The 27,358-nt window shown below is 34.1% G+C and overlaps 1 protein-coding gene across 3 annotated transcripts in view; it reads left to right on the forward strand.

Annotated features, from left to right (window-relative positions):
* LOC128671554 (terminal nucleotidyltransferase 5C-like) overlaps nucleotides 1-27,358 on the forward strand; it is a 206,489-nt gene that overhangs the window by 15,583 nt on the left and 163,548 nt on the right. For 2 of the 3 annotated variants that reach the window (XM_053748137.1, XM_053748136.2), the window contains exon 2: nucleotides 14,765-15,195. In XM_053748137.1, the coding sequence (XP_053604112.1) occupies nucleotides 14,836-15,195 (360 nt within the window). In that variant the 5' untranslated portion in view covers nucleotides 14,765-14,835. Of the gene's footprint in view, nucleotides 1-12,974; nucleotides 13,047-14,764; nucleotides 15,196-27,358 lie in introns of those variants that run through there. The other variant, XM_053748138.1, reaches the window with a different exon arrangement.

The following is a 27,358-nucleotide window of genomic DNA, read 5'->3' on the forward strand; positions in this document are numbered from 1 at the left end:
ACTTCTGATACTTATATAAAATTCTCTGTATGATGGTTGATTGTTATATAAAGTCCACCAATTGTGATGTTACGATCTGTATTTTTAAAATAAATATTGAATTCAGTATAAAATTGTGAGATTTCGCTGGCCACAATTACAGTAATATAATTGCTTAAAGCACACAAGCTGAAAGATGGTAGTACACAAGCTGCATAACATTTTATCTTAATGAATGTATTACCTATGAATTGGATATATAGTATTATAGTAATTCCTATGAATTGGATATATAATTGATTGTTAAAACAAACGTGTCAGGCTCATTTAAAGTCAATTTTGACCATTGCTCAAATCCGGAGAAAATCTAAAAACAAGTTCGATTTTTAACTAAAAAACGTAAGGTTTTGTTACGACATTTTAGCATTATACATCCGCAGCATTATACATTAGACATACAGACACACAGATACGTTAAACTAATAACTCCCCTCCATCGGTTAAAAAGAATGGTTAATAAAACTCAATAAAATATGTCTAAATTTAAATAAAAAATCCTGAGTGGTTTTAGAGTTGTTATCAGTTGATACGCGCGGCACAAGTTTCGCCCCTGACAGCGATTAGTGTGTTTATAAAATGGCGGTTGATTAAATATGGCGGCTACTAGACGGAGCATGGCGAATGCGCACGTGCCGACCGGAGTACGATGTGGTTGTATTTTGATTTACCTAACTTTGATATGGCGTGAGATCTTGAAATTTTCCTTACATTATGACTTGATCTTTACACAATCTATAGTCTTACTTACACTAGTACTGTTTTACAGCTACTTTTCTGGTGCATCGTAGCTACTACTAGTATTACCTGGTTGGGGACGCCAGCACAAGCGTCAGACGGGTGACCAATCGCATTTATTTCAGCCAATTCCTCGAGATCTCTTTTTCGGGTGAAGACCAGTACTTATGCAAAACCTACGGTACGGAACTGGCTTATTGTTATATGCGCTATATTTTGAGAACAAAAGATAAAATATCTGAGCCCTTGGTGATATCTCTTCGAGCTGCAGTAAGGCGCTCGGCTTCGAAGTGAGGGCTGTTTTCAGTTTCCCCTTGTTCCTGGAATTTTGGACGCATATGGTCCGTTGCGTTATCGCTTTCAAGTGTGTGTCTAGATGACAGTGTCCTGTAATACTATTGCTTGTTATTAAGACTGGCCAACCAGTTTTCGATTGGACACAGTTGTCACAATTTACTAAAACTAAAACGGTCACCAACAAAATCCTTGTTAATTGTGATTTCAATTTGTATAATGGATCTACTATAATACTTACTCTATCTAGTGTAGCATGATCTCCTATTATTTGGGATTGGGATTAGAAAGAGACAGAAAGAGAGGCTCTTGCAGATGTGAAAGTTAGTCGGATGATTTCAAAACCAATTAAAGCAGGCCTTAACCTAAACTTAAAGGCCGCTATTTGCATAAATTGTTGTAAGGTAATAGTGATCACAATCAATCAAACTATACCCTGTTATTATGATAAGTTAATCAGATACACTTAACATTGATCGGTATGATAGATGGTTAGTATTTTTTTTAATGGAATGAATTAGTAATTAAATTAATGAAGTGATTTCGTTTCACTACACTGATATGTTAGGCACACATTACTTCAGATCTATACATGCTGAAGTAAAACATTTATTGAATACGATTTTCAAATAAAATCTATTTTAATTGATATTGCTTTAAAATCATAAACAGATCGTCCTAACGCCTAAAGAAAAGTCAAAAGGTCGACTTCTAATAAAGGGATAAGTTCCGAAATAAGAAGTTAAACCATAAAAAGGCATGGTAAAACATGGTAAACGCAAAACCTTTAGGTTTTGCGGACTATTTGGGTACACCAAAACAAGCAACTTTTATTCTACGACTTTTCGTGATTCGTAGTTTTTTTTTCGTATAAAAAAAATACAATCTAATTTGCGATTCTACACTAAACTCTATGTAATAGCCAAGCAACGCGAGACAGTACAGTAGCGTTATGTAGCGGAGTCGAACATAGAGTTAACGTTTTATAGAAACGACATTAAAACAAAAAGAAAATAATTTTTTTGTAATTATTACGTTTAGATAAAAGTCATAGAAGAAAATATACTGTCTGTGTATCCTATGCGCCTTTGGAAGGTTATTTAGTTACTGGTCACTGGGCGACTGACTCGGCGAGATACAGCGTTCAGTTCAGCTACAGTCTGTCCGGTAGAATCTTCTTCTACCGTCATATTAATTCTCCGCCAAGTACCGCCACAATACACACTGACAGTGTCTGTAATATCTAATGCGACTTGTAAGAAAAAACTAACTGTAGATTTTCAACAACGCGTAGCGCAAAATGACGACACTGAAACGGAAACAGCTACATTTTAGATGAAAATCTGAAACGAAGCTGCTCTTTTTACACGGGCCAGCGGTCACTGAAATTTGTCAGATGACCCGTGTCAACTCTGATTCGCCAGTCAATCCACTCTTTATTACTGTTCTGTGGCCTTTGTCTCCTGTCATATGACAATATAATGACACATTTCGGCCGTGGATAATAACTGGAGACGACTCCTCGCAGAATCCGCAAGACATTGTTATGGTAATAGGATATTCTGAGCGAAATTTTCTTTTTGTCTTTCAGAATATTTATTTTTCTACATTACTAGGTTCTGTTCTGAGGCTCAAATCTCGTGGGCGTTTTCAATTATAATGATATTTTATTTATTAAATTCGACATTGAAATAAGGATTTCAAATAGAATAGAATGCTTATTTTTATAATATGTAAGGACATATTATAAAAATAAGCATTGCGTCTGCCAGTATGAACGCGATAAACTTCGCCGTCATTTAGATATTAATAGCTTACTTTGCAGTTTTCTGCGCATATTGAAGTTAACGTCAAAGTTGACAGCAGCAACCCACTCTAGGGTGGGTTGTACAGTCAACTTTGACTCTAACGTGCGCAGAAAAACGCGAAGTACGCCATTTTGTCTAAACGTCAGCGCCGCGCCGGGCGACTCACCCTAAGACGTTAATTAACAAATATCGAAGATAAAGGTATAATTAGTATAATATAATGCTTATAAATATATCTGTGGTCGTAACTAGTGATATTGATTAGCATTATGCTCTGTGATGTCGGTAATTAGAGGAACGTGATTGCTTCAACGGGGATATAGTTAAATCTAGTTATTAACGCACGCCTGGATTACTTAATAATCTCGTGTTCGTTAACTAGTAAAGCTATCAATAAGGTTATCACTATCCCGGATAGACAGGGCGTGGGTTCGATTCCCGATTGCAGATTTTGCGTGGGTTCGATTCCCGATTGCAGATTTTGCGTGGGTTCGATTCCCGATTGCAGATTTTGCGTGGGTTCGATTCCCGATTGCAGATTTTTTTAATCTTGTAATCTTTACTTTCTATTATTCGGGCTCTATAGCTCTCTATACTAGAGAATATAATGAAAGCAATAAAACGTAGGAAGGAACACAAGTGTTATAACAGATCATGACACATTTAGACAACACTTGTAACTCAAATTAACATGTCCAACAGTCACACAACACAATAGTAACAGTGTATTGCCTATGTCACACTCTGGTGATAATTTTTTGTCATGCATAGAAAGTGTTTTGAAAATGTGCATGCAATTTTGGAAATTATGTACCTAATTACGGATCATTAAATTTACATTAGACACAGGTTTTTCAAACTTATGTGAAATTTGAAAGAATTTTGAAATGTTTAATATAATAGCTAATATAATCAACCTTTTCATATTTCTTTTTTAGATGTACTTAATGATCATTAAATTTTGTAATAAGATTATTGGTTTACTTGAGGTCCACAGAAGTTAGGTACCTATATTCTTGAAGTTGAATACCTATATCATTCAGTAATTGATATTTTTATTAATTTAATGAATATCACATTTATTTTACAGTCATATAGTTGGATTTTAAAACGATTGTTTCAAATATTTTTATGCTTCGACCGCGCGACGATTACCGTATCCACAATTGATCCGAACATGTTGTAAACATCATAGACCATGAACTTGAAATGAAACGAAAATCGACCGCAAGGTCGCCACTTGTTGCGTTGCACCTGCTGGCATGGCGCTTCGCCAACCGCCATCTTGGATCTCATTCACCCCGTTACAGAGTGGGGTAGACGGCCGACTTTTTTTTCCTCCAAAAATCATTTGTATGCAATAATATCTCTCTCTTTCTGACAATAATAAAAGCTTGTGTCAAAAATAGTTTGTAATAAACTTGTTAAATATTACTTTTAATTTCATTTTTTTCCATCTCATCTGAATGTTTTATTATTATTATGTTTTATTATATTTATCAAATGTTTTATTGGTAAACCCTAATAAACCCAGCAGATTGTCTTCAACAAACTTTCCCGAATACTGCCATCTAGTGGTAGTAGACGAATACACACTAATCAACAAAATTGTCTAGCAGTGTGCAGGTTTCCTTAGATTGGTATATAAACTAAGGCAGGAGTAAGATTCGAACCTGGGACCTTTCGATCTCAGCCTTTCGTCCTGTTACGATCGAATTAGTCTCTTCTAATATTTCATTATTGTCTATCTTTAAGGCGCTCAGCTATTTCATAATTCTATAAAGGCTTAATGGGAAACTTGTTTGAGCTTTTTATTCAGTTTTTACTCCTATTTAATGGCACAGACCATCGCCATATTATTTAATGTTCCAATATACATTCCAGCCATATTACAAAATAAATCAATTTTGATTGTGTTGCATGATAATAGAAGTGTTAGTTTCGTTTTTTAATTAATTTAATTTTCACTAGCTGTTAATCCGCGACTTCGTCATCGTAGAATAGTTACTTCTGACAGCATAATATTTTTTTTTGTGATTAATGTTTTTACCCATGCCAGATTACAATTCTTGATTTTCATACAAATCCCCTTCACCCCCATCACTCCTCATTATAGTACTGTAGAAATTGTTTTTTGGAAAAATAAATATAGATATAAATAGTTAAATAAAAATGTACAAATTAAAACATATTTTCAAAAAATAGGTACACTAAATAAATAAATAAAAATAAATAAATAAATATATTGGGAACAAATCACACAGATTGAGCTAGCCCCACAGTAAGTTTGAGACTTGTGTTATGGGATACTGACTCAACGATACTATATTTCATAACAAATACATATATAGATAAACATCCAAGACCCGGGCCAATCAGAAAAAGATCATTTTCCATCATGACCCGACCGGGGATCGAACCCGGGACCTCTCGGTTCAGTGGCAAGAACTTTACCACTGCGCCACCGAGGTCGTCAAATATCTATACATCTGTCACCAAATTGTTGACACATTATATTGGCCTTTTAAGATCATATGTTATTAATAATCAGGGACGTTTGAAGGAGAAAGGAGTTTTAACCCTTTACAAGTACTTCAAAGAATAGTTCGTTAGACTGTTTGAGTTTCATGTTGATATCAAACTTTGTAAGTTTATGGTTACTTGTCTGTGGTTTCTTGGGAGCAGCTGATAGCACGTTTTCTAAGCAATCGATATGTTCCCATTTCTAAAATTTTTCATGTTGTCGGTGAAGGAGATAGTAGCGATAAAACCATTGCTCAACTGCAGGCTAATTGACAAATTTTTGTTGTGATGACTATTCGAAGGCCCTTATTATAGAAACACCAGTGAAAACATTACTGTGACAATGACAATGCTTAAGAAGTTGTGATGACAAAAATAAAACCACACATTTTTGGACTTGTCTAAACGCTCCATACTAAATGTGACGAACGACACACGTAGATGTTTTTGTTCGGCAGCTACATTAAATATTACGATGACTTTTGTAATAAAAAATATTATAAAATTTAAGCTTTTTATGATGATCTAGTTTGTTTTTATAATTTCATACTTTTTGAAACTTAAATCTTCGTATAATGATCCAGCTGCATTGTTAGTATATGAATTATCTTATCTAATCCAGATTATGTATATATTGTTTAAAATTACCTGACCTTGTCGACTGCTATTGCATTCGCAATGAGTCTCCCTTACAATGTAACAAATACTCCTTCTGTTCGTCTTCACTTTGTTTTTACATTACTACGCTACAACTTTTGCACGATCTGTATAATGCAAATGCTTGTGCATTAAAATACTTAAAGAACTAGACGAGTTTCAGGTGTGTTATATCATGGAAGCCGTTCTATTACCAAATGCACTGAGTCCTGGCGCGGTGCCAGATCGCACTGCGTCGTTATCATAAGACTAACTGTTAGTCACGAGAGTTTCTGAATTTGCTTGAATACTGGCAAAAATATTATCGTCTCTTTATAAATCTAGGTCATTTTATCTATTAACTAATAGTTTTCTCAGTTTCGGATCCACTTTCGTACTTTATCTTCTCGAGTTTGCATGGTCTTCACCATCCTTAGTTGACACGTATATCCTCCTTGACGACACGTATATCATCTTTGACGACACGTATATCTTCCTTGACGACACGTCCAACCAGCGTTTTAGCCCATTGCTTAACCAGTTACATTCTTGTAAGTTCAATACTAATATCAATCAATAGCCCGTCCCGGCTTCACTCGGGTAAAAACCTAATAAATCATACATCTAACCTTCCTCAGGAATCACATTATCTATTGGTGAAATCCGCATGAAAATCCGTGCAGTAGTTTCGCGAACAGACATCCGCGGCAGAGAACATTATTTTATGTATGTAAGGATTTTCCGAAGAATATAGTTAAAAGACAAATTAACATCTAGGTTATGTGGTAAATGTGCTACAAAATGTTGGACTAGTGCCAACTTGGAACAAACACTTGTTTGTTTATTTCTGTTTCAGTACCTCGGATGACATAGTACAATTGAGTAGTACTACCGACTGAAGTTCATTGAACTGATCACCAGGTAGGTAGACTAGGGTTATCCAAAGGAAGTAATTGCGTTTGCGATAAGTCTACCGTTGTCAAAGCCATAATCAATGCGTTTATTCAGAGAAATTAGGTCTTTACATGCAATAAATTTAAAAGATACTAATTGTAGTGTATGTCTATATTCACTTCCTCCCCACTACTGTAAGTCATAGCGCTGCGAGCAAGCGCTCAGTTGTTTACGAGACGGCGAGGCGCTCAGACGTTGGAGCATCAGTCATATGGCTGTAATGCACAGTTACGTGCGAGGGTGGGGCACGTAACCTCGCAATTATACTACACTAATATTTTACTCAAAAAGCTTCAAAGTACTTGTATTAATTTTATGTTATATACCTGAAGTAGACCTCGTAGACGTCATTTGTATGGGTAGATAGAGATACACTGTCATCTCTTTCAGCCACCAAACATTCTGCTTGCGTTGTATTCTTTTTGAAGGGTGGGAGGAACTAGGCGTACTTTGGCTGGGGTCTAGGCGTCCATTGGCTGCGGTGAACACATTGCATCAGGTGGGCAGCATAGTAATGCTGCTCAAAACATATTTTTAATACTACTAAGCAGTCGCTTAGTAGTATTAAAAATATGTTTTTCTATTACATTATTCAACTACAACTTAAATAATGTATTTTCTGTAAATAGTGCAATAAAGAAGTTGATATGAAAAGCACTGTCCCGGATAGACAGAGCCGTGGATTCAATTCCCGCTCGGTTCCATATTTTCGTAACGTAATTATTTTCAAGAGTTGATCTCTGATATTTTCGTCCAGTTTAACTAAATTTTGATCACTATAAATCTTATTTTTCTAAAGATAATTTGGCTCAGCGAAATCGATAATGTTGCCAGACTAATGGGGATCAATATATTCGCGATTTGTCATATCGATATGGAACCATCAAAGTATTATCTCGCCTGCGCTAGATAACACTCAATCAATTAATATTAAAAACTGGGAAAGCATATTAGCAGACCATGATGTTACTCATTTACCACCGCTTACGGCCCACCAGATGGTAAGTGGTCTCCGCAGCCCGTCAACACCTGTACCATCACACGCGCGTTGCCTACTATGTGGCCTAGGACCTTTTGCCACAGTTTGCCCTGTAATTAATTACACTGCCTTTCTCTGTTGTTTGGCAGCTGAAATAGATAAGGGTGAGAGTGTAAACGTCCTTTGTACCAAGGTCTACTTCTGGAATTGCAAATATATCATTAACACATTTTATCCCAAAAGACTCATGGTAGTGGATTGCAGGATTAAGTTACTAAAACTACGACTAATTAAATTTCGCAGACGCATTGTCAAATCAAATTTTAAATGTTTTTAATTTTCTCAAATCTAAAATCGACTAGCATTTCGGAACGACCACTACTGTTGAGAAAATGCCAAAACAACTAATTTAGACAGGTTTGGTCTCATGCCACAATTAATGCTTACAATTTTTTTTTGTAGTTTTTTTTTTCAGTAATTTATCAAAGTTGTAAATACATGTTCGAAAAATAGTTAAAACAAGTTCTTTTAAAAAAAATGTCTATTTAATTGACAAACTGCCAGTTTTTATACTCTAATACTTACTTACTTTAATTACTTTGTAAGCTGGAGTATAAAAACCAACCCTAACACGTAGAGTTGCATTGTTTTCGGGACGGAGCACGGACACTTGTTGCCAGCGACCTTGGCACGGAAAGTAGGCCATCGGGTTCGCTCTCACTTGTTGCCCACCCGGTTGTATGGGATCAGATGGGAGGTCGTGTCTGGCTGTTTATGAAGGACTTTTTTGGATGATATTGATTACAAACGATGCTATTTTATTAAGTTTTTTTTTTATTATTTTAATAGTAAAATCCAGTGCCCCGATTCTCACGTAATCGCATCTCATACAAGTTAATTCCCATTAACACAGTTTATGCATTAAAAAAAGCGGTTTTCTTCAATCGAATCGATCGAACTTTTTCGATTGTAAATTTACTTTGAAACCTTCGAAAAAAATTAAGATTGTTTTCAAATCCTATTTTATATTTTCTACATGCTTCCTAAAGACGAGTAGGGTTTTTGGAAGTTTCGTATTGATTTACGATAATCTGTGATTTATGAAAGTGGGTCAATGTGGGATAGGAACTTAATGGTCGATTGAACTAATAAGTTTCAAAGTTCTTTGTTCTTTCCGCAGAAGTTAGAGGTTAACTGGACTTTTACCGTATCATCCATTTTCCTGACAATTTGCACATGTAATCTATCGAATGGTATAATATCGAACAGTCCTAGGTAAGCAACGAATGCGGCAGGGCAGATAAAAATAGAAAAAAAAAATAGTTGAAATATTCTACTCGTGGTTTCTTGAGTTGTTGAAATGTTGATTCAAATGTTGTTAACCTTAGCTACAAAAACATAATGGAAGTACCTATCTACCAAATATTGTGTGACGTAACAAACAACATTTATGTGCCCAGGAGTTGTGCACATACATAGAAGAGTTTTATCAGAATCTACCCACGTTGTGTTTTCATATACCGTCATTCTGAGTAAATCTTGATCTTGAATCTCGAGTATCTGCGCCTATTTGTAAGGTTGCATCAATGAATCTAAATAAACTGTTTGATTTGCTTGTAGACAAATGTTTCTATAATATTCAGGAATTTTTAAACAGTAAATTTTAAATTTTGACAACTAATGTTTTAAATGTACTACTTATATTTGACTAACTAATGACTAAATTAAATTGTGTTTATTTTGAAATTAAATTGTAAAATGAATTATTGTTGACATAATATAATCTTGGAAATTAACAATTGTAGAGTTTAATTGATATTTATGTACCTACATTTGCATGCCATTGTTTGGAAAAATATGTGATACTATTTAATTTTAACATCTTTCTGTGCCATATTTTGTGCGAATAAAAATGATAAATGATAAAATCTATTATATATATATATATATATATATATATATATAACATTTAGGGGACATTTAAGTCAAGCAAGTAGTTGCTTTCTATAAACTGTTACTTGATGCAACGATTGAAAAGTTCCCAACCATCGATTCCCGTCTGGTCATCCATATGGAAAACTGGTATCAGTTTTCTATAGACAATTTGCGATGTAATTGAATTTTCTTAGATTGAAAGTGATTTTGCTACCTATACATATTTTCTTTATAAAGAATTCGACAGTTATGGCAAATCAACTCTTTTAATCAAAAGCTTTTGATTCGTCTGTTTAAATCCTCCGAGAGCGCAGGCAAATTACAACATCTCTGTGACAAAGTTCTACAAAAAATACATTTGTATCCCAAAAAAAATCCGGGCGTAAATCAACTTTTGCTTTTAATAGAAGTTAATTAACAACAAACGGAATACCTCTGAAATAAATTTAAAACTTTGTATTGTTACTGAATTAATTTATGTTCTCTGAAATAATATAAAATGTATGCGAATTCTTCAGGATGAAGTAAAACATTTTTGATATTTGTTATCAAAGCTAGGAGACAGGTTTTTAGGTTAACTTCTTCTGCTTTTCTGTCTCTCTCTCTTATTTGAGCCTATTATTTTGTTATTTATATGAAGTGTTATTTTGTGACGTATTGTATGTATGGCACCTAAAATTTATAACAAAATAAAGATCAGAATTTAAAATTATTTAAAAAGCACCTCAGATCCTTACTGATTGATGTTATTATAATTTGAACGATATTTCTAATGATAAACTCTGATAAAAATTTAGTTAATTTAGTCACTTTTATTTATTCTATTTTGTTTTGTGGGATGATAGCGTGCTCTCCATTTAAATTTGCACACCCGTGGACGGTGAAACATGTAGGATTAAGTTTTTCTTTTAACACCACATTGTAAAAAACTGTAAACTCATATTTTTGCAATTAAATAATCTTCGTCTTTGTGTTTGTTAGAATGGGCACAAAATTGTAGATCGAGTTTTTGAAGCCCAGTTGGCCCTAATAAGATGTTAATACGTAACAACCGGAACTTTCGCTTTTATTTAGTGATTATGCCATTAAAATGCGAACTATGATGGGACTTGAATCTGCAGATCGTGCTACGAATACCTATGAATTCTGTATTGATAACCTAAAAAACATTGTATTCAAAGTTGCCAGAGATTTATACCACGCGGCCCACCGAGCCGGGAAAATAAGAACTTATGGCACGTTCCATCACATAATTTTCCCGTTTTATGCCGCCATTTTATGTTTTATATTTACTAAGCTACTTTGTATACGATTTAGTGTTCATTATTATGTAGAAATATCGATGGTTCGTAATGTTTTGATTTCGCAATCGATTGGACAACATTTAGGGCGTTATTCCACCTCTCAAATCCTTTATGCCTTCTTTGTAATGTCATAAGGTGAGTGGAATACCTTTCTTAGGTAATGCGTAATGCGATAGCCGCAAAGCTTTGCCAACAACCGCATTCCCAAAGAAGGTTGAGGCGGGCGGTTTGTCATAAACTCAGAGTCAAACCTCCGGTAATTTAAAGGCGCCACAGCCGTGAATGAAACTGGCAACTCGCGAAGATGATTCACATAAGTATAGTTGAAGTAATAACCATCAAAGTTTCCAGAATCTAATTCGAAACATCACATCACATATTTTCCACATAAATGTTACGTAGTTTCGTCCCCTTTCAAAATATCATACCGACTACAAAAAAAGCAATTCAAAGATGTCAGCACATTGAAAAAAATCTTCTCATACCGGAAACAAACTGTTTGGCAAAATGCATTTATTTTCAATACTTTTTAGTTTTTTCAAAACATTTTGAAAGTGGTACAAGTGAATACAAAATATATCTTGATAACACATCTGCTCAATTAAATTGCATAACAGAATTAGGCTATAAACTTTATTTTAGAACAAGTTTCTTTAAAAAAGAATTACATTCGGCGAGTTGAATGGTCGAGTGAAACGGACAGAGTACCAAGTAGTTAAGAGTACATTTAAATAAATAATAAAATAAGATAAGTATTTATATTAAAATGGACAACAAAATTGCAATAAATAAACGTCGGAATTAAGTTTTCTTTGAAATGAAACCGAGTAATTTAAGTTTAGTTGTGATTTGTCTTGATATCTTTACATGCTATATTTATAAAAAAAATGTAAAATATTTTTCTTTTAAGTTTTAAAGTAAGTACACAAATTATTATTTATTTTCTGATACATAAGTCAAATTGCATAAGATTTTGTAAATATTTTTATAACTGCTTATTCTGTAAATTGAGAGAATTAGTTTCGTATTTCGAGAGAAATATTTTATTTGAATTTAGTTCTATAACAATGTGAGAATATTGCGGTATACCTATTTTAAATCGCATAGATTATCTAATAGTGTTTACAGACAGCAGTTAGAACATTCACTATGGGGTAATGTGCGAATTTGTATTTTACGTGCCAAGTCAAGCATTTTCCAAGCTGTAATTATCTATGATATTCTGTAGTTATGTGATAATTGTAGACAATTTCTCGATACTATTCAGTATTTTAATGTTTGTAGTAATACAGTAACATGTTTGAGGATTTATTATTTGTAAATAATCTAGAAAAAAATATTTCAATTTTTTTGCCTTTTTCATATAACTATTCGTTAGTTATATTGAAAAAGCAATAAAAAGTTTAATATAACAAAATTTGGGACATTTTTTTTATCTGAAATTTATTAAAAAAGGCTGCTACATTTTCCTTAGCCTTGGGTTGCTTGTTTGCTTTTTAAATTAATTAGGTATTTTATGACACATTTTACAGGACATTTATATCTCTGGAATTACTTATTTATTTACAGATCATTTATCATTTATTAAACTGATTTTGCTGCATAATTAAAAAAATAAAATGTCTACATGTGAAGTCTTCACAGCACTGTCATAATCATAACTGGTCAGCATACCAAAAAAAAAAGAAAAAAACAACATCCATTCACAGATTTGAATTTAGAACGAAAATCGACGTTGACCGCGCGGGGTCACCGTGCCATAATGCTAACGATAGCGAAAGTCCGTCCGGATTCGGAATAGTGACGTTCGGTAGCAGATTCTGTTGGAAAGTGAATTGTGTAATGTATTGTGCTCTATTTCTATTTATATATCGGGATAAAAACGTTTTGTATGTTGCATTAATAGTGTTAACCTAAAAAAGAAAAATGTATTTTATTTAAATGCTGTGTTCACTACTATTTGTTGTGATGAGATACAAAGTTAAATTGCTTGTTGCATCATCAGAATAAAAAAAAAATCTTCACATATAATTGAAATGAAAAAAATTATTAGGTCAATATTATTTGTAAACTGTCTATCAAAATGTATATTATCCACTGTATTTCTTTTGTCGAAATGCAGTGAAGCAATGCAGTTTTGTTATACATACGTTTTGTATAACCTAACCTCAAAAATAAACTTTTGTTACTTATTGGGAATCTAAAAACCAAAACGTTATGTTATGTAGGTACTGTTTTAAGTTTGACGACCTCGGTGGCGCAGTGGTTAAGTGCTTGCCCCTGAACCGAGAGGTCCCAGGTTCGATCCCCGGTCAGGTCATGATGGAAAATGATCTTTTTCTGCTTGACATCCAAGACCTGGGTCTTGGATGTATATCTATATATGTATATGTTATAAAATATAGTATCGTTGAGTTAGTATGCCATAACACAAGTCTCGAACTTACTTTGGGGCTAGCTCAATCTGTGTAATTTGTCTTGATATATTTTTTGTTTTTTGTTTTTATTATTTGTATCCTAACATCTGTAAAGATTTAATATTCCGTTGCTGAAATCGCTGGATTGACGAAAAATATACTTAGAGTAAAATATTGCTTTTTAGCGCGACAGACTAAGCTGGGATTACATTGTTTTTTGAGGTTATGTTTTCATTTAGGGAACAATTTTTTTTAAATCGAGTCTTCATGATAATGCGTTTTGTTTAGGATATTGTTTTCGTCTTCTTGCAACGTTTTGTACTATATGTATAAAGTAAGTATCTATGGATAGACAAATATGTGTACGGTATTGTTACTTTTGTGAAATCTAGGACAAAATAGATGTTATACAATGTTATATCGCCCGAACAAGGCCGTGTACCGTTAGCATATTCAGCGTTTAATCAAGTAAGAGGAAAATCCACAACAATTATAACTGTGGTTTAATGGCCACGTTTCCTGCTCAGTGATGGATGAGTGGATTTGATTTTGTGAAGTTTTGCGCAGAAACAAACGGATTGTGGAATTTGCACTCCAATTGTTTTTGTGGCCATTGCTGATAAAATGTTTTAGATTTAAGGTTTGTTTTGAACAAAATAGTTTGTCAATTCAATTCATTCAGATAAAATAGCCAACGCCTTCGAACATTATCACAAATTTGTTGGAAATGTTAAAATAAAATGTTCTTTGGTTTTATATTATTTATTACGTTAGAATAAGATAATGAATTTCTTCTTGAGGCTTCGCTAGCGATCAAATATTTCAGGATAAAAAAAATGACAACACCTACAATTTTTCTTAACTATGTCTTGTTTTTCTCATTATGCTCTTTATTTAGCTTCATTTTTTTCACGTATTGTCATAATATATATAACGCAACTAACCCCAATATCAACATACAAAATAAACCTTAAAATTTTAAAGATTAGGCTATGATGTCGATCCTTTTTGGGAATGCTATTGTAACCTATCAGCTGCCAAGTGTCCTTTAGTCGTCTTACCTCGGCCAAACGCTTCGGCCGAGAACTACAATATCCTAAAATGACTCCCTCAAATTTATTTTTGTTTTTCTTGTTCCAGGGAGCTACCGGTGTAAACAGTTTGGGAACCAGTATGTAGTGGACAGTGAACAACAAAAGTGTAAAACCAAGATGGCGGACCACTTCGACATCGAGACCGTCGATGATGACGTCGGCTACGACTACGACACGACCAAGATCCCTGAAATCGTCACTCCTGATGACATGAACGAGTCTGGTTACCAGGAAGGTTCCGAGCAAAGTTATGGCGACCGGAGGGACAGCAAGGAGGGGTTCGGGGGTGAGGGGGATTCGGATTCGGGGGTGGACGGCGTCAGCAGCGGGTGTAGTACGGCTGACGATTGCCCCGTGGTGTCCATCAACGATGTAGTGGCCTATTACGATGACATTCGCCCGAGGAGGAGATATGTGCCGCAGCTTAACTTCTATAACGTGGATATCGAGAGGATGGCGATGGACGCTATAGCTCAGGTGAGTTTCCTTTTGTTTATTTATTAATAAATAAAAAATAAAAACTTCGCTTGCGTGCGCGGTTCGAATAAGTAACATTTTTAGGCATTGGGCACTCTTTAGGCATTGGCACTTGACCATTTTATTTACAACTAGCGGCTCATCCCGGCTTTGCTCGGGTAAAATCATAACACAATAATTAATTAATCACATCAAAAAAAAACCCGCATCAAAATCGGATGCATAGTTATATAGATCTTTATATTCATAGAGTTAGACAGCGGGAAGCGACTTTGATGTATGTAATATGTAATGATTTATTTCACTTTGACGTTAACTTTAACGTGCGCAGGAAAACGAAAAGTACCTACTTATGCCATTTTGACTAAACATCAACGGGGCGTTTGTTCAAATCAACGTCAAATTTGACGGTACAACTCACCTTAAGTACGTAAATCCGTTATTAATTTAAAATAAAAAGTTCTTTTGTATTAACAGTTCTATAAATTATGACATTTTATATAGTATATAGGTAATATAAAATGTGATAATTTGTAAAACTATCGAACCAGTGATGCGAGAATGACATTAGCCGTAAATTGTTTATGTCTGTTAAATGGGAAAACCGTTCATTCAAAAGTTATATGATATTTACAATAAAACTCTGTTTTATATGATTTCTCACAATTGTATAATCCTTGGGTATATATTATAAAAAAGGAGACCCGCGCGTCTGTCTATATGAACGCGATAAAGTCAAAATCCGCCGGACGTATTTTTACTATAAGTAGACAATGTGATTCTTGAGAAAGGGGTTTAGGTGTGTAATTTGACGACCTCGGTGGCGCAGTAGTAAAGTGCTTGCCTCCGAACCGGGAGGTCCCGGGTTCGATCCCCGGTTAGGTCATGATGGAAAATGGTCTTTTTCTGATTGGCCTGTGTCTTGGATGTTTATCTATATATGTATTTGTTATAAAATATAGTATCGTTGAGTTAGTATGCCATAACACAAGTCTGGAACTTACTTTGGGGCTAGCTCAATCTGTGTGATTTGTCCTAATATATTTATTATTTATTTATTATGTTCAAGTCATAAGATTTATTAGGTGGTATAAAATTAAAGATTTGGCTATTTACGTACATTCTATAATATACACGGTTTAAACACATTTCTAGGTTTATGCATTGATGTCATTTAATCTAGGTCACACGTGTTTTTATATTCTTTTTGCTGACTCTCCCAGCGTTACCCAATTTTTAGAATTAGTATAGCCAACAGCAAAAATCTTGCAATGTCAAAGCATTCATTTAGAAATTAGATCTTCACAGGTACTTTTTCACCTTAAATTTTATATTAGATAATACTTATATTAATTTCTTCAAAAAACCTATCGGCATTTCGAAACGACCACTGCTGAGAAGACATGCCGAAGAAACTCATTAAAACAACGGCTAAATAGAAATACACTGTTCAATTTAAATTATTTTACTATTTAAATAATTTATTGAATAAGTAATATTTTCGATATAAATCAATATTAATTCACAAAACACTTTACAATACAATATTAGAAACTTAGTCAAAAAGACTATTTTAATTAATTTGTTCAGAAATAAAATATTCAAAGATACAAATACTGTGATCACAATATATTTGTGTGCGGTTATGGGTGTGTTGTGCCAATTTCTGTGTTTGTGTCCATCGGACCCGCGATACAAGCTTAGTGTTTAGTGTGGACCGTTGAGTGTTGTTTATTTATTATTATTTAGAAAATATTTTGCATACCATTACTTTATATTCTGACAACAAACATATTTACATGTGTGCTTATATTTATGAGTGGAAGCAATCTTTATTTCTTAAATTTCTTAATTAAATTCGAAGCACGTAACTATACAGTTAAATTTATTTAATTTTGATTACACATGTATATAAATTGTGTGTTGAAATTAGAAGGTATTTCTCCATGATTTAATTTATTTCTTTACGTATTAAAGTTCGATTGCTAAAAATAATACAATTTGTAAAAGGACAATTGGCGGACTTCATAATAAAAACATTATCTAACAGTCGACCGTTTGTTGTCATAAAGAGAATACTCACACATGTGGGTGGATTTAAGCTATTTTTGTTTGAAAAATATCGAGACATTAATCGACACATAACCTTGGCAGCGGATTCCCGGGGAGGTTTGAAATCAGTCGGGCTGACGGCTTGTGTTTATAGAGTTTTAAGAGGCACATGATTTTTTACTCCAACCCCTAGCTTCGTGGCGTCACAACCCCGAATGAAAGCGAAAATGAGAGAGTTCAATTCTATTAGTAGCTAATCAATGTGTTCAACATGTGCTTCTAAGTTATAATACAACTACTAATTTTATTGTTTTTAAAAACGCTTGTTTGTAAAAACAGAATAAATTATACACACCTTCCTTAAGAATTGGTGAAAATCGGACGTAAATCCGTGCAGTTGTTTTTGAGTTTATCGCGAACAGACAGACGCGGCAGAGGACGCAAGTATGTAAGGATAGATAAATTTTATTATATGTATTACCAATTCAATGTGTATATATCTTACGCGCTTTAACTTGCATCGTGCGTATTAGGAAAGATACAGAATCCCTTCACTGACATTAGTCAATTTCATGTTACTAAGTACGTAATTACAATATACAATATACTAAAATATGTTCACGCAAGATTGGGAGGCGTAATGTCTACTATAAATATTGTTTGAATGCCATTGAAAGTTGTAATGGTGCTATGTACTATTGTAAATGAAAAGGTACAATAACTATCATTACGTCGAACGGCAGAAAAGGAGTCGGTATGAACAAATAGTATTCTTATATGCTTTGTATGGAACTTAGGCTTAAAGTGTTTTATGTACTATCCACACTCATATTATAAATGCGCAAGTCTGTCTGTTTTGCTTTCACGGCTAAACCGCTGGACCGATTTTGATGAAATTTGGTATACATATAGATAAACGCTCCCGTTCAAACCTAGGGTAGATTTGACTATAATGAGGAGTGAAAGTTTATGTTCTGTTTTCGCAGAATAACTCATGCGGGCGAAGCCGCGGGCAAATGCTATTATTATTATATTTATGTCACATGCTTTAAATTTAAAATGTGTATTTCCAGTGTATAATATAAATATGTCTTGTCCTACCCGCTAATATTATGAAGTCGAAAGTTTGTGTGTTTGTTACTTCTTCCTGCTCAAACGGGTTATCCAATAATTATTAAATCATCGATTTAATTAAATTAAAAATTGGAAATATATTTTTTATTTTGATCGTTTTAGCATACTATAGTTATATGTTTCGCTTTTTTGCAATTGCAATTTTTTTTTTCGCAAATGCCCGGTGCTCTAAACGGAACTCAAGTGCTAACCAGTCGTGCGTAGACTGACACACACCTAAGCTCAACATGTAACATATTTACGTTGCGCGACGCGTACGCAAAATGTAAGGTTTCCCGCACATGTTGCTTATTAGATTTCCTGACTTGTGCCAGCTTCGCGCCGGTACTGACCACCTCGACACAAATATGACGTGGATGGGTGTATCTCAGAGCGTTGTGACCGCTGCAGTCGCGGTGTCATACACTTTTTCAAATTTTATCAAAGACAAGGATTAGTTTTGCTTTTTGACTTTAAAATAATTAATCTGTACTGCGGTAATGTCAATTGTATGAATGTTTTTTTTTTCTTTATTGATTCAAAGGTTTTGTCACGCAGTGACTATGTCATCCCCGTAAGGTTTGCTACACAAATTGTATCAATTAATGTTAAGACATAGTTTGATAAAGTGTTTGGCATCGTCCGATAATGGAGAAGCCAAAATATAATTAAATGTACCAACAGGAAGTAAATCAAAGTCAAAATCGCGGCTTTATGAATGATGATATTGAAAATTATTCATTATAGTAGTGTCTGACGCAGTCTGAATCGTCTATTTAATCTCAAGTCGAGTCTATTGGCTTCAAAAATGTTTTTATTGTTAATTTTATTTTACTTCAATACTTCTCTCTTACTCTGTTTAATTAACCTCATTTTTGAAATTGGTTAAAAGTGACAGGCACTCCGAAAAATGATAAGAAGATTTCTTATGGTTTATTGTAATATAATAGCCTGTTCACATTACAATGATATCAGCATGGCCATCGACTTCCTAGGAAGTCCAAACTGAGATATTTAGAATAGTGGACAAACTTTATGTTTAAGGAAATTAAGCTCATCCTTGAAGCCTTAATTTGTTGCCGAGATATCAATTGTTTGTGCTGTGGATATTCAAACTTGAATAATCAAATAACATATAGACTTTTAAATAGTCTAATAGAAGGCAATATTGTCGAATGCAAGCAACACAAACAATGGCTACCGACTACGGATCATTGTATACTATCGTTAGTCTCTTTTGTTGAAAAATAGATTTTGAAGAACCGATACGTGGTAGGTCATTGAATGTGTGGCGGGATTAGTTTAGACTGCAGACAGTACATAAGTCGACAAATATGACATAAAACGTCCAATAAAATATGGCACTAGTGCTGTAATGTTACGAGCAAGTAAGTATATTGAAAACAACGACCACTAAACGACAAAGTCGCTTTCCAATGCCTGTCCCTTTGTATGTCGTCTTCAAAACTACGCAAACGATTTTAATGCGGTTTTTAAAAGATACAGTGATGGTTTAAGGTTTAAGTACAATTTAATATGGTTTTACCCAAACGAAGCCGGGACGGGCCGCTAGTCTATACATATAATAAAACTGTGAGTGCGTACGGGCCAAACGTAAAAACTGGGTGGAATTTGATGCTGTTTTCTTAGTTGTATAGCGGATGATCTAACTTAAAATCTTGTGTATCTATAGGTTTCATCGCGATATATAGCTTAGAACCCGAGAAGTGGAGGCGAAGCCGCAGGCAAAAGCTAGTGATATAATAAATTCGCAAAAGTCGATCGCTAGCAGTCAACAAATCAGCAATGTGAAAATATTACCGTGTAATTATCTCTATATTCTACCATAAACAAGACAAATGTGTGCAAGTAGCAAATTTTAAGCCAGACATGCTTTGAATGGCACAACGTCTGTGCCGGTCAACGTCCAATGCATAGTTTTATTGCAAACTATGCGTAAACACCAGCGAAACTTTGCAATGTACGCCACTGGCCGCATGGAGTCATAGTGTGGGCAGAGAAAGTACGAGCTAAAACAGTTTTGTAAGTGTATTTACGTAACTATAAGGGTGAGCTGCACCAATCAGCTTTGACGTTAACTTTAACCTGCGCAAAGTTGGAGTCTTTTGCGTTAATGTGACCAGGTTAAAGTTAACGTTAAATTTGTCTGTGGCAACCTACTCTAAGACTGTCCAAGATGAGGTATTTTAACAATAGGCTCCATTGATTTATATTCTGGCTGTAACGTGTTATTTATTAACTTTTGTGATTACTAAACGTAATTGTATGCAAGCGTATGCATGGATTTTACTAATATATACGTAGAAGATTTGCAAGTGTTGTTGTTACTTATTTACTTAGTATTTTTTGAACGTTCGCGCTCTGAACACCTAACTTTATAAATTTTATTAACGGGGCTTAGAACCAACCTTTTTTATTTTATGTTGCTGACGTTATAACGACCTTGTAGTCGCAGCCAGACTGGAGTATTTGCGGTGTGACGTTGCGGTGATTGATACAATTTCTCGACAATCATACCACTCGCACTAGTTTTTATAAAGTCACATTATTATATACTTCTCTGGCTCAGTGAATCCAAAGTGCGTCTTGGTCTCTACGCGACAGAGCAATAGTCTTCTGTTCTGTGTTCTTCAGTGGACAGCTCCTAATACACGCAGAATAGCCCCCACATCGCTCTAGTGTTCTACTACTTACTTCGTACAAAATCTAAGATTTAAGTGAAATTTGACACTTAACAACAACATTATTAACATTTGATAGAACATAACCTGGAATCGAATGAAATATATTTTGTGCACCAAAATTGTTGTTGTGGAGCCAAGTTTTAGAACTGTTAAAGCGTGTATGGAAAAATAAAAGTTAACTAAAATATATTTTGAGTGCAAAGACATTTCAACTTTAGTATTACACAATATACCCGCCAATATTATTGTAACTCCATCAGTTAATTTAAGTTCGATTGTTAAAAAACGTTACTTTGTATCTTTGAACAGTTTTTTATGTCGTATTTTGCGAAAGGATTGATTGATCTGACAAAATGATTTATCGGTGCATTCAGAAGACAATTATTATATTCAGTAGCATAAAAGTAACAAAACTAATAAGAAACAAACGACTTTTAATATATTTATCCGCTAGAAAAGAGGTGACGGTTTCCATGAACATTTTCGATTAAATTTCCTTCCAATTACAAAAAAAATATATCAAAATTAGTTTCAGCTGTTTGGCTGCTATGATCCCACGGATAGACAGACACGTTAAATTTATAAAGACTTTATTTCGTCGGGGTTTAAAAAGAGACCTTTGATTCAAAATAGTGGTTTTCAATTCAACTAAAATAATTGGGGCATTAGATTAAGAAATTAGTGATTAAGAGAATAATAAAAATAATAATTTTAACTGATATCACCAGTACAACCATTAGAAAGTTGAACGTTTTTAGAACAAAGTATTATTATATCAGAAGGTAATGGTTTAGGCCACCTTTGACTTTTGAAATTCAGCTAGTTATCCTGACCTTTTCCGTTTAAAAGTTGCGAAAATATGATCTTTAAAGTTTCAAAAGCTTAATTAATTTTTTTCACAGGGTTGTCGATAGCCATACCCACGCCTTTGCGTTCCCAAATTTGAAAATGTACTCGTAGAAGTTGAAAAAAACAATTTTGTCTTTTTCGGATTCGAATATAAGTACTGTCAATTCTATTCCATTGAGTGCAATTTCGAAATTCACGATTGAGGCAAAATATATTCGAAAAAATACTTGATGACTATTAATATAAATGCTAATATTTATTATACTGTAAGTCCCACAGGGGCGGAACGCATCCTTTCAAATCTATGAACTCATCACTTTGTATTGAATAGGAACGATTCAATAAAAACTCATCTTGATCTTACTCATTACAAGCGTTATTGCGGAAAATTTGTAAATTTTTGGAAGCATATATCTCTTTATTATGCTTATTTGACAGTCAATTGTTAATATTCAAAAAACAAAGACAACTTCAGTGTCAAGAATTACTTTAATAAATGACCAAACATCAGGAAACTTCGGAAAACGAAGTTACTTAACGACCTATTTGCATATCAATCAGCCCAATATTTCATTTAGGAAATACCTACAATCAAGTTTCCTTCAGTCCACGTCAACATTTTCAAGGTCATCAGTGCAAAACAAAGTCTATACCTAATTACAAGCATTTGACCATATTCCTCTTAAGATATAACATCACCATAACTCTCATGATTGCTCAAGTGATTCTCTGTTTTATATTAAATAGATTTATGGTCGTTTTTAGCGTTTGTCGAGTCGTGTGTTAAGTGAGATTGTGTGGCTAGTTGATTGTGAAGAGTGAAGCCTTATGGCAGACAATCTATGTACACAGCAAATCGATATTGCGTTGGCGTATAGCGGCTAACTCAAGGGCGTTTTCGTTTATTTAAGTACTTGGATTGACGTGGAAATTTGCATTGAGCTGCTTTTGTTTTGACCGTGTTCAGAAATGTGTGACCTTGATTTGGTTTTAGACTTCAATAGAACTCAAACTCGTAAAATATAGAAGCTATGCTCCTGAAGGAAATCTAGGATAAAAAGTTTTTATTCTTAACGTTTGGTGTTAGCTACGTTATGGCAAGTGACAAATGTTTCATGATAATAAAAAATCATTTTATGTCAAAATCTCGATATACAAATCTTTGTTAAATTTCTCAAAATAATCGCTTCATAAAACATATTAGTTGCTTTTCGCGTAAAAAAAGTTCTTCGAAGAATTAATCGTCAGTATCATAGCAATTTTGTTGGTCTCCAAAAGGAAGATCTGCTTTTATTTCTCAATTTAAATGGGCTTTCATTCTAGAACTCCTTTTTAATTTTATTTCATCATTTCATTTTCTAATAAAGAAGAATTATCAAATTGATGTCAGATTTTATTTACACAAAACCCTTTCGGTTAATGCTAATCTGTTTGGGCAATAATAGGCATATTACTTTGGACAGACATATTTTAAATTAGTATTTTTTTAAGATGCGCAATAATATTTTTACCACTAAAAAATAATTGAATTTATCATTATATAGAGATACTGTTCGTTTTCCACAAAACTGATGCGATCTGAAGCAAAAACCAAATTCGTGTAATGGTATTTTATATGAAACAATACAAGTAATAACTTCTTAAATATGCCACGAGGTAAAAGGATCCTTTGAGGCTGTATTTTGTATGAATTTCAAATTAGTTAGGGTTGTCTGTAACTCGTCCAATTTGAGCGGTTCGTCCATGTTGCTTTTCAGAATATTTTCTTGAATTCAACTACACATGCTTCGTTATTTTAAATGACATTTGTAAGAAATCTTGCTCGTGTAGTGTCATGGAATACATAATTGACTGTGACATTGCATACAACTTACATATATAAATGTGAAAGTGTGTTTGTTTGTTACCTCTTCACGCTCTATCTACTTAATCAATCTTTTTGCAAATTTGCATACATATACTATAAAGTACGGAGAAGGACGTAGTCCCGGTGGGAAATCACGCAGGCAAATTTAGTAATATACATATATATAAATAATATATATACTAGATTATGTTGAGTAACTATCGCATTTTTAAAAATTTGGCATTGACAGAACGAGACAAAACATACTGTAAGCTTAAGGTATGCTTTATCTTTTTTTAAATCACAGGCTATGTACTACGATTAGCAAATGTTTAACTTAAAACATCACGATGCAGACGGAAAATGCAAAATATCGCCATCGATGCTTGAAACCAAGCAGGTCTTTAAAGAGGATTTTAGGAAAAGTGGAAGAATATTTCTTCCACTGGCCTCTGGTACTGACCGAGATTCCTTAACACGAGGGTCGCGTCGCATTTAATCTGTTTACGTTTGGACACACAGCCAGGTCTGATTTAGTATTTTTTATGTATTAGATTGATAGATGAACTCCTTATTGCACCATTATTTATTATTATATTTATAGAATAAATAAATAAATAATAAATAAATAAATATATTAGGACAAATCACACAGATTGAGCTAGCCCCAAAGTAAGTTCGAGACTTGTTATGGGATACTAACTCAACGATACTATATTTTTATAACATATACATATATAGATAAACATCCAAGACCCGGGCCAATCAGAAAATGATCATTTTCCAGCATGACCCGACCGGGGATCGAACCCGGGACCTCTCGGTTCAGTGGCTAGAACCTTACCACTGCGCCACCGTGGTCGTCAATATAAGTTATAACTAGGTATTCAAACGTAAATGAGCGCAGAAACGAAATTATCGCTAAAGCTATTTTTTCCAACCGACCTTTGGGTAGAAAGAGGCTGAAGTGAATATGCGGTGTGCTAGTGTTGGATCGCTGACGTTTTTCAAGCCAAACTGTTTTTTTTTTTTTCAACGAGCAACTAGTTACTAAACCAGTTGGCGTTGCCAACCGGTTTGATATTTAACAACGTGGCTTTGTTTTTTCATCTGATTCGTATCGTTTTTGGCTCAACGCATTGCACGTAGGCAAAACACTTTTTTTCTTTCACACAACATTCGAAGCAAACCAGTTGGGCATTCCAACTACTTTTGCAGTTGTGATTAAACCAGTTGGATCATTGAGCATAGTTAGCATAACAGTTGAATAAAACGGTTAGTTGAAATAACGCCCACTACTAGGGTGTGCAGTGAACTTGATAGCATCAAATAAATTCGTGTATTAGGTCGCAATGGTACGCCAAAGCAGTTTCTTCTTGAAAATTCCACTGAATCTCTCACTGAATCCAGTTGCAGACACGATAGGCTTTGTATTGATATTAAAAGCTGGTTCTACTATCCAATATAATATGTAATTAAAGCAACTTATTGATTATTCCAGTCCCGATAAGATAGCGATATAGTATGTTTGCGCAGTAAAGGTCATCTATATTGGACGTAGATGGCACAGGAAATGCTTCAGCAAACACTTCATAGATAGAAAATGTTGTACAAAAAATAAAAATGAAGAGACTTAATAGTCGTATTCCTCAGGATCGTGGTCGTTACGTGGAATGAAACACAACACAACAAACAAGTAAACTTAATTACAAACATTGCTGCATTTTTTTTTACGAAAATCTGTTAGCTTTTTCTGAAGGTAGCAGTACTGTACAGTACATCTACAGATATATACGTCATATAATAAAAAAAACTGTAAGTAGACTATGTCTGAATAAGAGAAAAATAATTACGGGATGTCTTTATGGGACTAATAGGAGCAAAAACATTTTTTTAGTATTTTTGTCTTGTCTGTATGTGTATATACCTACGTTCGCGTATCACGGAAAATCCACTGAATGAAATTTAATGCGGCTTTCACAGGTAGCATATATGGTCCAACTTAAAATCTGGTATAGGTTTCATCGCGATAAGTTGTTCAGAACCCGAGATATTGATAAAAATAATAAATGCGAGCGAAGTCGCGGGCAAAATCTATTATAATTTGTCATTATTAGCTAAATTAAATAATAATAATAAATAAATATATTAGGACAGATCACACAGATTGAGCTAGCCCCAAAGTAAGTTCGAGACTCGTGTTATGGGATACTAACTCAACGATACTATATTTTATAACAAATACATATATAGATAAACATCCAAGACCCGGGGCAATCAGAAAAAGATCATTTTCCATCATGACCCGACCGGGGATCGAACCCGGAACCTCTCGGTTCAGAGGCAAGCATTTTATTTACCACTGCGACAGCGTGGTCGTCAGAAATTTAATTTAAAATTATATGCAGAAATCTACTATTCGTTAATTTATTTGCTAATACGTTACATACTTAATAAAGAACTTGCACTTGTGTTAGTTAACACCTACCTAATGTATTTTTATAATGTTTTACAGGAGATATTAGTTTTACGATAAGTGCTTACCACACTTAGCTTCACTTATATTGTACAAGTACATACTTAATTAAGTACGATTTGTTTTGCGACTTTACTAGTCATAATTATTACTACTTATGATACGTATAACGTGTGCCTAAACACACTTAAAATTTAAATGTAGTACTAATTTTAAGAACATACATTCACATTTAATTTATAAGTTGTGGCAGTTTTTTCGTTTTATTGTTGTGGTTAACTAGCCTTTGTCCGTGGTTTCTCCCGCGTTAATTTCCCACGGGAACAGTGCGTTGTTCTTTGATAACCTATATCCTTCTCCGTGCTCCTAACATTTTGCATGTTGTTAACATGAAAATTGTCTTTATTGATATTTTGTATGCAAAACAACAATTTAAATGACGTCTACAATAAAATGATTAATTGTAAGGTAATCTTTGTAAGTACGTGAAGTTACAAACATATGTTTTGCGGTTGACTTGCGTCAATTATTTATAACAAAGCATCTCCAAGGATAATTCAAAGAAAAAATCAACATGCATTTGCGGATATACTTATTTGCGTTTCTTGTTTTATCTATCTTGTGGCTTGTGGTTGCGCCTTAGCATAGGACCATTCTATGTACCTTCTGTAGATAACGTACAAGGCGACTAAGGGATACACAGCTTAGGCAACTGATAAACAACTAGGATTCCCAAGTAGGTCCCAATGACGTCAAGCAAGCGGCCGGTTGTAAAATCACAGCTGAATCTTCAAACTTTTAAAGTTTTTTTTACGCTGATCCTGGGCTTCACAACCCCGAACGTTACGATGTGAGAGACTTATTTTCGTCTCTATTCCTTAATCTTTTAGGCCCTATATTAAAATATTAATTTGGCTTTCGGAAAATATTATTTGAAAATCGTCTTTATTCTTTGACGTTTCAAGTTCCATTTTCAAATAATATTTTAAATGTCTCGCGGCATATGCGCAAATTCATTGAAGGAAAAATGCGCGCGTCAATCTGTTTTGTGTTTTATCGCTCAAGTTTTAAGAGTCACATTGCTTTGTTTCAAGACTGTGTCGCGCAAGATTTAGCGCTTAT

Source organism: Plodia interpunctella, chromosome 7, assembly GCF_027563975.2.
Source record: "Plodia interpunctella isolate USDA-ARS_2022_Savannah chromosome 7, ilPloInte3.2, whole genome shotgun sequence".
In the NCBI taxonomy this organism is placed as follows: Eukaryota; Metazoa; Arthropoda; class Insecta; order Lepidoptera; family Pyralidae; genus Plodia; species Plodia interpunctella.